Source organism: Maylandia zebra, linkage group LG23 (genome assembly GCF_041146795.1).
Source record: "Maylandia zebra isolate NMK-2024a linkage group LG23, Mzebra_GT3a, whole genome shotgun sequence".
In the NCBI taxonomy this organism is placed as follows: Eukaryota; Metazoa; Chordata; class Actinopteri; order Cichliformes; family Cichlidae; genus Maylandia; species Maylandia zebra.
This window is the reverse complement of record NC_135188.1, coordinates 21710916-21726607: the sequence shown is the minus strand read 5'-3', so window position 1 is coordinate 21726607 and position 15692 is coordinate 21710916. Positions and strand designations below refer to the sequence as shown.

The window sequence follows — 15692 nt, the reverse complement described above, 5'->3', positions numbered from 1 at the left end:
TTGATGGTGCTTTTGATCGAGGTTATAACATAACTGGGGGCTCGTCCGGGTTGTTTTGGACTCTCCTGGTGAGAAGTTTATTTGAGGTTCATTTGATCTCCACTGAAGCAGTTGTTTGTGTTTTTTGTGTTGTTGTTTTAGTTTATTGCGTTTGGCTATCTTGGGTGGAGGTAAACTTCAGAGTTTCACAATAAACTACAGCTCACAAGTTCAGTTTTTAAGCCTGGTACACCACTGAGGGCTGGGTAAGTGAAGTTAGTTTAATTGTTTTTAGGTGTCTTAGGTTGAGATTTGCTCAAAGTTAAACCACTGATACTGAATTTTGTTGGAAATTCTGAGAGTGGTTTGAGATCATTTGATAGTTATGGTCTTGTGGTTTCATCAGGGAGACGTTCAGCCGAACTAAAGTGGGCTTTAGTTACAGCTTTGTAGTGAGGTGGGTGTTTTTGTACCACAATCTTTAGTGTTTAGGAGAGGTTGGCGACTCCTGATGCTGCTCCTGGTCCACTTGCTGCCTGGGTGATGGCAGTAACTGTGCTTTGTGTGCGCTGAGTCACACTTGTGAAGATCATTGAATGGGCATGGTTCCACATTTTGTGGTTGGCCACTAGGACATTTGCGTCACTGAATTTTGTTGATATGGTGACTTGTTGCGGTACAGGACAATGGGTGACCACTGTTACTATTGTATGAGCCTCATGTATGTTTAGTGAAGTTTGAGACTCTTGGTTTTGCTGTGTGCCCCTCAGACATGCTCAAGCATGACCTGCTTCGGAGTCTTAGGCTTCTTTCCAGGGTTACAACATGTTGTCCGTGTTGCTCTTTCAGGTGCAGAAGAACCGTATGACTCAAGAGTGGCTTTTCCGTCATTTCTTTAGGACCCATTTCTTTATGCTCCTCTCCAACACCTACTTTACACTTGACAAAGTGTGGATCTCGTCATGTGGTCTTTTATCTTTTGCTAAGGCAGTTAAATCCTTCAAAATCAAACCAACGTTTCTTCACCTTATGTTGGGGCGTTTAAGCTGGGACGTAACACTTCTTCTGAAAATAAATAAAAGCAGGTTTAAAAGTCTCTGCTTTTAACATTTTTCGTCTTAAATGACCAAAATAAATCCAAGTTAAAGCTTAAAGTGAGGGGTTTTTTTTGTCTTTGAAGTCACAAAGAGTTGTTACAATCGTAAAACATGTTTAGATGTGTTACGATTTCAACATGTTTAGCACCGCATGAATGAAGGAATTTAGGTAAAATACGATTGTGATGAGATTTTTTACCTTTAAAGTAAACGTGTGACACCTGACAGGTGAAATCCAGCTGTCAGACCTGTTTCCTGTCGGCTCGCTGTAACAACTCAAAATCGTGGCTCGGTCTAAAAGCTGGGTACTTTGACAGCAGCGTGTCTCTAGTTTGCGTTTTGTAAAAGTGAAAGTACTTTTTGCCACCGTGGGATTGATCCTTGTTTCCTTCTTTGTGGTGTTTTTGGTTGAAGATTCATCTTAATTTAAAACTCTTTTACCTTAACTCTTAAATAACCAACAAAATGAACTTGTTGTGATGTGCAATAAGGTGAAGACAATAGCTGACAGAAGAGTTTGGATCTCTGCTCTTATCACACGCCGACTAAAGCTGCACAACAACAATGAAGGCCGAACTCGTCCAACCTGAAACTCTCCTCCTCCTCCTCCTCCTCCTCCTCCTCCTCCTCCTCCTCCTCCTCCTCATCATCATCATCATTATTAGTCACTCTGCTCCCTGACCGCTTTTGTTTTCTTTGGGGTTTATTTAACATTTGTCTTGTTGTTTCTGCTCATTTCGTGCAGCTCAGGTTGCAGATTCTGCTCCACCAGGCTTCATAAACACATCAGGAAACTTTTCAGATTATGTTAAGAAGCTTCCTCATTCAGGCTGCATACATCAAACATCGCCAAAAAAACAGAAAACCCTCAGTTTATCCTGTCGTATGCACTCTTATCATTATAAAGGGTTAATAACATGTATCTGACAGGTTAATTTGACAGCTCAAAGCCACAAAACATTTAAATCTGGGTTAAGAAGGTGAAAAGTAACGAAAACCTTGATATTATCCACAGATTTGAATTAAATGAATTACTTAATTTAAGTCATTTTAAATGTAAAGAAAAAAGTTGCATAATAGAAAAAAAAAAGAATCCCTGTTTCAATAGCTCTGTCATATGTCATGCAGATTTTTTTAAAGCAATCAGAAACATCTCTGAGTCACTTACAGGGTTAGATTAGATAGAAAGATAAGATCTAGGCAATGTTTTGGGTTAAATCTGAGCAAAAGTCATCCATTTCTTTTTTGTTTTTCTTTGTGCTTTGTCATCATTTCTTTTTTTCCTCATGTCTTGTCTTTAAATTAAGTTAAACACAAGATAAGAACAGAAATTTTAAAGAGCATCAAACAGCCTGAGCTATAAGAGAGAGAGGTGAAATAAATCAGAGCTGTGACTGACAGGCGTCCTCGCACATGCATCGGTTTTTAATCACTTCCTTCCCCTCTGTGTGACTGAGTTTCACAGTAGCGTGTTTTTGGCTGCGGCTCAGATATGAGACACATTAAAGCGCAAAGATCCAGAAAACAAAGACACAATAGAAGCTTTGTGTGAGTCAGCGCCAGGACGAGCCGGCAGAGCTGCTTTCTGCTTTAAAACGCTGAGACTGGAGTCTGAGCTGCAGATACAGAGAAAGTCTAAACATGTAATCAATACAGATACAATTGCAGAATCTGGGCAGCTCAAAAGATTTCAAACACCGTGTGATGTAAATCCCTGTGAAATGTGACTTGGGAAGAGAATCTAATAATGAAAAGATGAAAAGATGGAATGAAAGAATGAAAAAAAAAATGCTGAAACCAGAGAAGGGAGGAGTTTGGAGTTGATAAGAGAGCTAAAACATTTTGCTGAACATGCTGTTTATATCTTAAATATGACCCGGTATGTTCGTTAGGGATATCCTCTCTGTCTATGACAATTTAAAAATAGATAAATGAATGAAATGGTTCCTCTAAAGGTTTCTAGTTACTGGGGTAGGTTCCTAAAATCAAAACATACCAAGTTCCTCTAAAGGTTTCTAGTTCCTAGCAAAAGGTCCTACAGTCCTAACATACTGTTTTCATCTAATGGTTCCTAGTTCCAGGGGTAGGTTTCTACAATCAAAACAAACCAAGTTTTGAACTTCAGAAAAAGGTACTACAGTCCAAACATACTGAGTTCCTCGAAAGGCTCCTAATTGCTGGGGTAGGTTCATATAATCAAAACAATCCAAGCTGTTCCAAAGGTTTCCAGTTTGTAGGAAAAGTTCCTGCACTTTCTTTAAGGTTCTCTGATGCCTAGGAACTATTCCAACAGTCAGAACATATCAAGTTCATCTACAGGTAACGTGGTCCTGCAGTCAAAATACATCTTTATATCAGTTCCCACTGAGTCATAATAAACATGGTGCTTGCTGTACTCAGAGGAAACAACTCTGAAAGAGGTTCTACAGGTGAGGTCCGTGTAAAGATGCAGCCCACCCCAAAATTGACTGATAACTCCTAAGTAGAGGGTAGCCAGTAATCTAGTATAGGCTTATTCAGGTTTGAGGGCTTGTTGGATTAATCAGTTAAATGACAGACAAATTAATGGCAACCGTTTCAATGCCTCATTACAAACTCAAGCTTCTTAAAGGTGAATATTGGCTGGATTTCTAAAAGTGCCAGCTTCAGGAAACAATTGTTGAACTTTTAAAGCCCCAGCTAACATTTCTGCTGCCTCAAGCCACCCTGAGATAAAACCAGAGCCTGTCCTAATTGTCTGTGGCACTATATAGTGAGCTCACATCCATAATCCTCTTACAGTAATTCACCTACTGCTGAGCTGACACCACAGAGGCAGAGCTGTGCGGGACGGACGGTCCTCACTCCCACAGATGGTTTTCCAGCTGACTTTTTGACTGTTTCTGGACATCCAGGACCAGATCCCGAGGTCAGGCAGAGATGTTAGGCGGAGATGTGGTGGCCGTGTGGGAGGTGGCGTTGAGCGACGGCGTTTATAGGATCGAGTTCGCTCATGGCACCACCACTGGAAAAAGGATTGTTTTTGTCAATGGAAAGGTGAGGTCCTGCTTCTTTCTGGGAGAGCATAGTGGGGGGTTCCCAGTGTGTTTTGGCCCCTGACCAAATTTTTCCCCTAGGTTGTAAGCCAGTTTGTGCATTTTGTCACCTCATGGTGATTGATTTGAGAACTACCAGCTTAATCTAAAATCATTTTAAAGCCCATGCTGATTTTAAATGTAAAAAATAATATGTTTTAAACAAGTATTTAATACAGTTATCTAATGAAGCTGGAAATACTACAGTTTAAAATACTTTAAAATGATTTAACATTTGACTAAACTGGCTACAAAAGATACTGAAAGTACCAGTTATTATAGATTAACAGTTGTCAGTAGTATATACGTCACGTGGTTAACTGTAACTGGACCAAACAAAGGTCAAAATCTTCTTTTAACACATAGCCATCAAACATGCAACCTGTGGGGACTGAACTGGTTCTATACATGATCCAGTCCACCTCCAAAGGTGCATAAAAAGCAGCGAGATCTGAATCTTCCAAATCCTGATGTTATCGCGTCATTTGAAGAAGTGAGGCATGAGTTTAATCTACAGAGAAAGCTTTTTCAACAGCACATCAGCATAATTTAATTAGTATTTCAAATGCTTGTTAAAATAATGACTCCAAAGAATTGTTTAAGGCCTCCAGCTGATAAGCCAATCTTATCTGAATCAGTACTTTTAGTACTTTAAGCACATTTCATGCTGATGCATGTAGTACTTGTTTTTTGTGTCACTGTGGTAATACCCTTAATACTTCAGTGAATCCATACTTCCATGATCATTTTGTCTGTATTAACCTGTCCAAAAAAAGTGAGTGTATGAAAGCAGTGCAGCAGGTGTTTATTGAAAGCAGCCATGTCTCCTTAACAGGAAGTCATCAGAAAAGACTGGATGTTCAAGCTGGTTGGAAAGGAAACCTTCATGGTGGGAGGTGCGAACACCAAAGCCACCATCAACATCGAGGCCGTGAGCGGTTTTGCATACGAGTACTCGCTGAACATCGCTGGGAAAAGTCTGCAGAAGTTCATCGACAACAGAGCCAAGACCACCAAGACCTGGCTGCTCAAAGTGGGCGAAGAGGACTACAGGGTCGTCCTCGGTGAGCTCACCCTCTCAGGTTTTTACCTGCAGCTGCAAGCTGTAGTCCGGTGTTTGCAGGAGGAAATGTAGGTGAGGACGGGCAGTCTAATCTGCTCAGGGTGAGGTCAGTGTAGCTATCTTTGGAAAGGAAGCAACCAGCATCAACCTAGTTAGACTACCAAAACGTAACGGTGGATTAAAGAAGACCTCGAACAGAAACAGAGAACCTGATGGTAACTTAGGTCCAACAAACATGGAAATGAGATGGATTGCATTCAAAGGGAAATACGTTAAACTAAATGATACAGAAAAGTACAATAAATTATTAAACACACAAAAACCGACCAAAGAAAAATAGAAAATGAACCCCAAAATGACCAAAGGAATGATCAAAATCAACCATTTATGATTTAAAATTACTAAAATCGAACACAAATGGAAATGCATCATGAGCAGAAGGACACCAAAAAAGATGCCAGTCTGTCAGAAATGATGCAGAACAACCCAAACTAAATGTCAAATACCTAAAACAGCTGTGAAAATGAGACACAAAAGGATCAACATAGTACAGCACAAACTGACCTTGAGAAGACACAATGAAATAAAGTGCAATCCAAAATGGCTAAAATGAAACTTGTGGAAAATGACCACAAGCAGCAGAAGGTTTAAAAAAAGAAAAAAGCAAAACTATCAAAATTACACAAGAACATTTGATTAAAACAAAACTGAAATGCAAAAAGACTCAAGAGGCCAAAAATCTCCAAGATTAGATGTCAAATTACCACCAAAACACCAAAAATAGCGAAAAATTACCAAATTTAAAGGAAAATGACCAAACTGCTGAGAAACACTGCTGGGACCACAGTTTCTGCAGGAATCATGGGGAGCCTTTTACATATCTGTGCCAGCTGCTTCGTAACCTGATCTCAGACATTGATCAGCTGTGTGTTATTTCAAAGAGGAAGACCAGCCACTGGTGTTGCTTAAACAAACTAACCATCTATGTTTGTTCTTTCTCACAGAAAAGGACACCATGGATGTTTGGTGCAACGGGCAGAAGATGGAAACCACGGTGAGCGCCACTGGTGAATACTCTGAGACACACTATCCTGAAAATAAACGTAACGTATGATGTAACTGCTGGTTTCAATAAAGGAGTGGGAAACTGTGCTGTCAGGTTTGAGGCTACAAAGAAAACCAGGGAGGGAACATTAGTATACATGGCAGGGGTAACTTAGTGATCTGTGAGGGCCCCACTAATGCTGAACAATATCTACATGTGTAGGAGCAATACCTGCTGCCAGATGCATGTGCTTCAGTTGAAACAGGTGTATATTTGTGGACGCCATGATGAGTTGGTTAGCAGTGTGGCTAAAAGAAGAAGTGAACGTGTTCCTGTATCAACTTCTCAGAAACATTAAATCGAAAAAGAGCGGGTGCTTTTCAAAATAAAATGCATTTTAAAGAGATTTGTGATCCTGTAGAAGTTTATGAGAAAACAGCCCTCGGTTCCCTTTACTTATGACCCCAGCAAATACTTTCCTGAAGCTGTTTGGAGGTGATGTTATCGCTCACTCACCATCACAGCTCATTAGCCAATGAGAGCACTATTTATTTAATTTTCAAAGTAGGAGACCAAAAAAGCAATAAAGTTATTGTTTTTCTTTATGTTGTTGTGATAATCTTCTGATTTTTCAAAATAAAACTCCTAGCGCGTTTTTAAAGCTATGAATGCTGACAAAATAAAAGCCTCCATTGTTTCTCATGCCCTGTCCTCAGGGAGAGTTTGTAGACGACGGCACAGAGACGCACTTCATGGTCGGCGGGCACGAGTGCTGCATCAAGGCAGCGAGCGGCGGACAGAAGAAGAGCGGCATTGTGCACTATTTACTGCTGGATGGCGAGAGAGTGACAGCGTCCACGCAATAGAGCTCCTCTTTCAGACGCTCTTTGAGGTGCTTGAATGCAGCGGCACAGGATGGAGACCTTCTCCTGACAAACTTAGAAGCAGATCTGTTCCTGGAGATGTGAAGAATAAACTCTGGCATGCGCAGCTAGAGCTTCATGGAGGGGTACTGGTGACACTTTTATTTTGAAGGAGTGGCTCTTGTTGCGCAGCCTCCACGCATCAACTACCTTCCTCAATGCGTGAAGCACGCGGCAGCTGAGTAATAGAAAACCGGAACAAATAAGGTTCGAAGTTCAAAATAAAAGTGTAACAAAAAAGGTTTGTCTTTTTTATTATTATTATTATTGTCTAAAGGTAATCGGTAATATCAAACTCAGTGCACTAAAGACTAAGGAAACTTCAACTGAAGGAAATGCAAATAATAATTTTAATGTCTCAGTTTGATGTCGGTGATGGGCAGAAATTTTAACCATTTTTAAATATTTCACTTTGTGTAATGAGTTTTCTTTATGAGCTATAATTTTTTTTGTAAATAAGCAAAACAAAAACAAAAAAACAATGTTTCAAATATGCCGGTTTATCTCTTTAATTTGTCCTACAGTTGAGATTTGGACTGACATAACTTTAATGTTTTGGTAATTTTTTTTCTTGTTTTCTGATAAAAGAATGAATGTATTTGTTGGGAAAGCAGCTGTTAGACTCACAGACAATAAGAGGGGTCATAAAGCAACAGCTCTGTAATCGTTATTTTTGTTTTTTTTTTCCATTTGGTGAGAAACAATAAACCTTCAATAAACACATGTGACTGAGCTGAAATCCCTGTAAATGAAATGTGAATAGACTCTGCAAACTTTGTAAAAGTTTGGGAAACCCTGGTTTGTATAACATGTGATTGAACTGTTAAAGCATGTTTGAAAGCTGGGGAAGTCCTGAAGGTGTTTCAGAATCATCAAGTCTGATGTAAGGAGGACAACCACCCCAAATCAAAGATGGCAGTTGTTGCCCTCCCTCCAAACAGCCAACCAAAGTCACCAAACTTTTGAAACAGATTTTGTGACTGTTCAAGTCAAAGTTACAGCTCCATGTGCAATGATACAAAGAGGACTACCCAAATAACTGCCTGCAGATATTCCCCAGATGTCAGCTGACTGGTAAGACTCACTTATAGAATAGCCTTTTCTACAAGAAGTAATATTAGATCCAATATGTGACTACAAAATGTCAGTTATATCTATATGGCACATTTAATTACATGTAAACTCAATGTGCTTACCATAAAAGATAAAATTGACGACTGACAATTTTAACAGAAGATTTTCTAAACTTTTTTTTAAAATATCTGTTTGGGTGTTTTGAGAAAAATAAAATAAAATAGAAGAATGAAAAAAGCAAAAATGATAGAAATCAATATTTAAAAAAATTGAAATTATATTCCATTAAGTAAACTCTGGCTGGTGTCTCGGGGTCACTGATGAATAAGAAAAACGTAATTTTTGTCATGCTTTACAGAAAGGAGAAAAAAAACAAAATTGAAATACAAGAAAATAATTAATTTAATGGAACAAACTAAAGTGTTTATGAGAAAAAAGTGTCATCTTCGGACTGTATTGTTATAGCTTTTTAAAAAATTAAATAATGATTATTATATTTGGTTATTATTTACAGTTTTTACAATAAAAATAATAGTCATAAACAAATGACAGATAACTTAAATTAAAATTAAATTAAAGAACAATAAGGAACAGAAATTAATGACTGAAAATCCCTCAGCTACACCTTTTACACTAATATACTGTTTCTGCCTGTTTTATAAGAGAAAAAACTGTAAAACGTTTTTTAAAAGTGTCGCGTTTTATTTTGAAAGCATCACCGGAACTCTGCTGCGCGGCGTGTACAGCCTGACTCTCCGGGAGGAAGCTCTCCGGCCGGGATACCGCAGCTCCAGTCTATACGGGATGGACCTCACCGCCGCACGGACAGGGGGGCACGGCTGAGTGTTTGGGCGCCGCGTGCGGGACTTACTTGAGAGATACCTGCTGTTCACACACCTGGATTAACTTTAGAGGCGCGCGAGCTCCTGTGGAGTCCAGCTGTTGGGGGTTTAATCCGGACAGGTGGACGTTATTCAGCCAAGACATAAACAACAGACGGACCGGAGCAGGCATCCTAACTACCCCCACCTAACTGTTTACCAGCCGGGTACCTGCTCTGATCTTGCCCGCTTCTGAAAACTCCTCTCACGGCCTCTGACCCCCCTCTGAGTTGGTGAATAAAGCCCACTTTCACACCTGGAAAACGGTTACTTTTTCCTTACCTCCCGCTCTCTAAAGCTTGGAAGCTAGTTAGCTTTAGCCGGCTAGCCTAGCCACCTAGCATCAAGGCCGTTTTCTTTTTTTTTTATCCTCCTGCTCCTCTCTGATTAATAATCCTTTTTTAAAGTTTAATCCAGCAACACCGGGGCGAGTGTCGCTTTAATCCCGCACGGACTGCGGGGGGATATGGGGAAGCGGCGCTCAGCCTGCCGCACATCTGTCACCGCAACGGAATCTGGAAGCGGGACACCCCGAGAAACGGCTGCCTTCACCGGACAGTAGGAGCAGTGTGTCTCTTCCTCTGGAAGCTGCTCTGGAAGCAGCACTTCCATGAATTTCTCCAGGCATGTAGAAGAGTTCCACCCCTCGCTGCTGGCATAAACCTTGCACCCACACTGTGATTTAAATTCCCCGCACATCTGGAGGTAAACAGCTGGAGTATGAGTGTGCTCTAAGGCTGCTGGAGGTCACAGATTTCACCTTCTTCTTCTTCTTCTTCTGCTGCTTCAGCCATGAACTACCAGCAACACCTTGCCAACTCGGCCGCTATCCGAAATGAGATCCAGAGGTTCGAGTCCGTGCACCCCAACATCTACTCTATCTACGAGCTGCTGGAGCGGGTGGAGGAGCCGCTGCTACAGAACCAGATCCGGGAGCATGTCATCGCCATTGAAGGTAGGACAGGACCCGGGGGATGGAGGAGGAGGATGGATGGATGCTGGTAGTATGTGGGTGGGTTGGTGAAAGATGGGTGACAGCAGACTACATTTCCAGCCCGGAGATGGTCTGTTAGATGTTGCACAATCCGCCTGAATTGTTGGTGGGAAAGTTTATTTAATGTTCCCACAGTCTTTTTCTCTTCTCGGGAAATCGTGTTCAGGCTGTGAAAGCTGTCATGTTTGAGTCCCCCGTATTTCAAGGGAAAAACAAAGCAGTTATCACACCGTGAGACACTCATTAAAGAGTCCTCATGAACACAGAGTAGCACTCTTTAAAGAAGATCCTGTATGGTTCTAGAAAACCTTGTTAATAGTGACACCTGTGGGTGTGGATTGAATTGCCGGTGGCGTTTTGTTGCTAGTGTTTGGTCTTCACTAACAACAAATATAGTTTTATTTTTTTTTTACTGTTGGATGTATATTGTACAACATCCAACATATTTTGTGTAGATTCTTAAGTGGAGGGGATGTGTCACCGTGGCAACCAAGAAAACTGAGGTCTAAAACCAGTCCAAACTGTCTTATTTTAAACAGCGAAAGTTTGTTTCTGCCACTAAAAATAGGGAAAATGGCCAGGGAGGTAACTCAAATTTTTGAGCTGTTATCACAAAATCCTAAGTAAGTTATCGTGGAATAAAAAATTGGAACGTTATTATCTCAAAATTTTGGGTTTTATCTCCAAATTCAGAATGATTATTGAAACACTTTAAGTTCAGAATCAGAGAAATTTTATTAATCCCAGAGGGAAATTGAGTTGTCATAGCAGCAAATATACAACAAACATTAAGCACTCATACAAAATGAGTGTAGAAACAGATATTGATAGAAGTTGTTTTCAAATTTTGTATTTATTGTCTCAAAACCTCAGGTTTTTTATCTTTCCATTTTTGTCTGAGATATCTCAAAATCCCAAGTTACTTTCAAGTAAATTGAAATTTAGTTATTATTACAAAATGTTTTTTTCAACAAAGTTTGAGTTATCACAAAATTTTAAGTTGTAATATCAAAATTTAGAATTAAAAACTGAGCATCTCAACATTGTGAGTTATTCTCTTAAGGTTTTAAGTTAAATATCTAAAAATTAGGGGTTACTTCTAAGCTAGGATTTAGAGTTATCTCAAAATGTTGGACTTTTATCATAAAATTTCTGGGTTTAATCTTAAAGTTTTGAATTACTTATGTTGAAATTTCAAGTTACTTAAGTAAGTCAAAATTTACATACATACTTGAAAATCAAACGTTAGTGATTCCCTCGACCATGAATCCCTTCAGTGTCCAAATGTGGACATTTTCACCCTTTAAAAGTAGAAAATACTAAGAAGAAGAGGAAAATTGGGGGAGAGACTTTATGAATTTGGGGGTGGAGTTACATTAGAGTTACATTAGTTTCGAGGCTGCTAAAATGTAAATGATCAATTGAATGGAGAAAATTAAAGTGATTTGGTGGGTTTTGTACCTTAGGCTTTTGCCAGTGATTCAGTGGGTTTTGTCCCGACTGAACTAGTTATCGAAAAGACGTTATTGATAACAAAGCCTTTTGTTTACATCTTCTTTGTGTTTTTAGTGTTATTATCAGAGTCTCAACACAAACCTGACTCAGGTGATAAATAAACTTGCTAGCAGTGATCAAAGAAAGTGATAACCTTCGAGGCGTTCTCGATGGATCGGGTAGTTTGGGAACAGATTTATTCCTCGTAATTCACAACATCACCGGGATTACACTTTTACATAACGGCTTCATAACTTAATCCCTCTGTCAGATTAGCAGAAGACCCTGTGCTGAACAGCTGTTTCAGCCTCCATAAGTACAAGTGTCTCAGCATTGATTTATTGATTGATATTGATGGGGAAGCAGCAACGATCTGACATGATCCTTTCTCCTTTAAACACAAGAGGCAGTGAGAGCCAGATGGCTGCTGTTTGGTGGTTAATCCAGTGAATTAACCACACATTGGTGCAGAAATCCTGTAAATCCAGCTCAAACATAAGCAGATATTACATTGAAACAGAAACGATCTGATCAGAGAGAAGCAGCTGGAATTCAGAGATGTTACAGCTGGAAGTGAAACTCTTTCAGACCTGAGAAGTGGAGTTTCTGCTTGCTCCTTTGGGCCACATGATGAAGGAAATGATGCTGAGGATGACGATATGAAGCTGTCATTTCAATGAAAACAAACTGATGAAATGTGAAAGAAAGAATAACGATGGAATCTGCTATTGCAAATAAGATGATACGATCTGACACACTAAATAAAATAACAACAAAAACAAATTGCAACACTAGTAGCAATGGATGATCTGATATCCTCGTGTTGGTGTTGTTCCCTCGTCATCATAAATAATGTTGTTCCAGGTTCAACATTGCAAGTGACCAATCACATTGTTGTGACGTCCCCCTTTTGTGCCTTTGAAAAATACCGTCTTAAAAAAATCTACTTCACTTGCGAGAAGAGAAACCGCTTCTGTCCGCCCATCCAGGAACTTCAGTTCTTTGCATTTCAGGATACTTTTCTTTAATAAACGGTAAGCATTATACATATCGTCCTTGCAGAGGTGGTTTCTCTTCTCGCAAGTGAAGTAGATTTTTTGAAGGCGTTTGTTTTTTTTCGAGGTCGCGGATGACGTCAAGAGAAGGTGATTGAGAAGGTCACTTGCAATGTTGAACCTGGAACAACATTATTTATGATGACGAGGGAACAACACCAACACAATCTGTAATGACATACATTAAGCAGAAAGCAACTAATGATGTAAAAAAAAAAGGTAAATAATTGAAAAAGAGGATTTACAGCTGGTTAAGTGTTTTTCAGTGTGATTTTAAAGGATCCTGGCAGAGTAAAGGGATTACATCACTCATGACATTTAAAGATAATAGCTGTGCTGTGGTTTCAGGTGATTTATGGGTAAAATAATCACTGACAGGGACATTAGAAGCAGCAGAAAACCTTCCGCATTTTCCTCTCAGACAGTTACTGCTGCTTGTTCTTCTAATGAACACAGCAAAGAGCTCAAGAAACAGCAGCCATGTTTAAAATGCGTTCAAAATTTATTCATCTAATTAAAATTCACTATTTGTGATGATGGTCAATAAGGCAATCTGATGATCACGTACATTTACATGTGCGGCCCAAATTTCAGTCTCTCTGTCTTTCATGTTTTTGCCTTAAAATGAAAATATTTGTGTTGGATATACGTCTTTCGTTAGCTGCCTTAAAGGCAGAATTACAGCGTGTGAATGTATGGCTGATACAACATACATGCGCAGTGAGGATAATTCTGATCTATTCCGATTTGTTTCTCAGTAGTTTCTGGTGTCATGTGTTGCGTTTTGAGATCTTTAAGCGTACTGAACTTTGTCAGGTTCTATTTTAATGATTTATTGATTCAACCGCTCTGACGGTAGTCAGGCTGGTGAAATTGAACTTGAAATTGAGCTGTTTAAAAATGTGACTGTTAATTAATTATAACATGGAGGGCAACTATGTTTTCACATAGGACCGGGTAGGTTTTATGCTTTTTTTGTCTTTGTCGACCCACCTGAATTTTGTCTCAGTACATTGCTTTGTTTTGTGGTCTGTGTTGCTTTTCTAGGGCCCTGACTTCTTATGACATGTTTTTGCATTTATCGTTTATGATCCATTTAACTTTTGGCCTACTCACTTTTTAGCTTTATGGGATTTTTATTTTTTGTAACCTTACCTTATTTTGGGCTTTATTTCTTTGCCAGTCTTGATTTTAAGCCCCACCTTCTTTTGGGGGTTTCCCTTTTTTCTTGACCCTGCCCACTTTTGGGACTACTTCATCTGTTTTGCTCTCCAAATAGACTGTTAATGTGTATGCATCCAAAACCCAGTCAGGCATTACTCTTACTAAAGAATATTATTTCCTGCACCACAAAAATCTGTCCTTTCCCACAGTCACTGATATCTGTATATATAGAATACTCAGAGGGGGTAAAAATACTTTTTCTTGGCACGCTGTCTATCTGTTGAGGCTTCAAAAATACTTCTTCGTGTAATCCTGATCTGTAATGTTCTAGTAGTTTGATCTGAACCACTGAATGTGAGATGTTCTCCAGCAGAAAATGTGACAAAATTTGAAATAAAGAATATGTTGAACTTCTCTAGGTTTCATTGTGTTTTGAAAGCTTACCATTGATGAGTTTTCTAACAGAATGATTGACGTTACAGTCCAGCTGTGCTGGTAATAGTTCAGAGTGTCAAATCAATATTGTCACTTACAGAAAAGTGCAGTAATTGTGTCTTATTTCTTTCTTAGGCTTGTTATTTCTCATAAACCTGGCCTAAAATAAATGGGGTTTAGTTTTTGCATTTCTTGTGTATTTTGGAGGATTTTGAGTCAGATTTGAGTCTGAATTGAATCATTTAACATCTGCTGTGGTCTTTATAGTCAACAGCATGGGTGGTTTGGGGATGCTAATAGTTCAGCAAGTCAAATTAGTATTGTTGTTGAAATAAAAGTGTCGTAATTATACCTTATTTCTTCCTGAGTATAGTTGTTTTTGTTAAATTTGGCGTAAAATGAATGGGGTTTGGTGTGTTTTTAGAGGATTTTGAGTCAGATTTGAGTCTTAATTGAATCATTTGACATCTGGACCAGCTGCAGTCCTTACAGTCGGCAGCACAGGGCTGAGGGTGGAGGCATTCAGTGGCCTCGCAGCTGTCAGCTGAGTAGTCCAAGCACTGACTCGCTCCTGCTCTGTTCACTTCCATTTTGCCTGAATTCACATGGTGACTCATGCTGGAAATAACCCAAAACAGCAGCGGCAGCACTGTCATCCTCTGTCTCTGCCTCTCGGTGCACATCTGGACGTGTCGCTCAGATTCACGTCGGGTTACATAAGCTCTCGGCTCCGGAGGCTGCCGTCCTCACCGCTCCCGTGGGCCGTGACTCGGCCCAGTTACGGCGCTCTGACTGCACGCCTCTGTGGGGGCTCATTTGCATTTGAGGCGTGTGCGAGGACGGATGGGCAATGCCCTGCCAGCCAGGTGACACTGACCCACTTTCTCTGTGTTTGGCCTCACAGCTGTGGATGCATGAAATGAAACCAAACCCACGCTGTGAACATCCTTCACTTCATCCTCCCACAGCAGGAGAGCCAGCGTGGAGTGGAGGTTAACCAGCATCAGAGGCTACAGAGTCCCACTTAAAGGCTGTAAAAGAGCTAATTAAGAGCAGAGAGACACAGAAACTACAACAAAGAAGAGAATAAAGACTTCTTTGTAATCTTTGAGTGTTTATGTGAAACTGTGCAGGTTAAAGTCCTGCATCAGATTCAAACAGTGATTCATATATTGTGGAATTTACCTGTCGGAGGTGAGCTGAACAGTTGCGTGGTGGAGTGCAACAAGCCTTTTATTTAATCACTCCTGCTCCTTTGTCCGAGTGCTTCTCCAGTAACACCGGCGTCTACTTTCTGCCTCGGGCTTTTGTCTCACTCCACCAGCCTGTGGTCAGCGAACGCACCGTGTGACCCAGTTAGCCTCACCACGGTGTGTTTGCTCTGTGTTTTCTCTCTTCAGTTATTATGATTGTG

At 40.0% G+C, this 15692-nt stretch overlaps 2 protein-coding genes across 4 annotated transcripts in view; both read left to right on the top strand.

Annotated features, from left to right (window-relative positions):
• The first annotated feature begins 3876 nt into the window (after positions 1-3876).
• On the top strand, positions 3877-7904 carry faimb (Fas apoptotic inhibitory molecule b). Its single transcript, XM_004565578.3, has 4 exons — positions 3877-4112; positions 4986-5214; positions 6218-6267; positions 6975-7904. Exons 1-4 carry the CDS (start codon positions 3996-3998, stop codon positions 7122-7124), a joined length of 546 nt encoding a protein of 181 aa, XP_004565635.1. The 5' UTR covers positions 3877-3995; the 3' UTR covers positions 7125-7904.
• Positions 7905-8995: 1091 nt separating this feature from the next.
• Positions 8996-15692, top strand: part of agap1 (ArfGAP with GTPase domain, ankyrin repeat and PH domain 1) — a 187092-nt gene continuing 180395 nt past the window's right edge. For 2 of the 3 annotated variants that reach the window (XM_076880500.1, XM_076880499.1), the window contains exon 1: positions 8996-10091. In XM_076880500.1, coding sequence (XP_076736615.1) covers positions 9929-10091 — 163 coding nt within the window. In that variant the 5' untranslated portion in view covers positions 8996-9928. The remainder of the gene's footprint in view (positions 10092-15692) is intronic. The other variant, XM_076880498.1, reaches the window with a different exon arrangement.

Coding starts and splice junctions, on each gene's coding strand:
- faimb (XM_004565578.3), top strand. CDS start 3,996: ATGTTAGGCGGAGATGTGGTGGCCGTGTGGGAGGTGGCGTTGAGCGAC. Junction 4,113..4,985: donor TTGTTTTTGTCAATGGAAAG/GTGAGGTCCTGC, acceptor TCTCCTTAACAG/GAAGTCATCAGAAAAGACTG. Junction 6,268..6,974: donor GGCAGAAGATGGAAACCACG/GTGAGCGCCACT, acceptor CCCTGTCCTCAG/GGAGAGTTTGTAGACGACGG.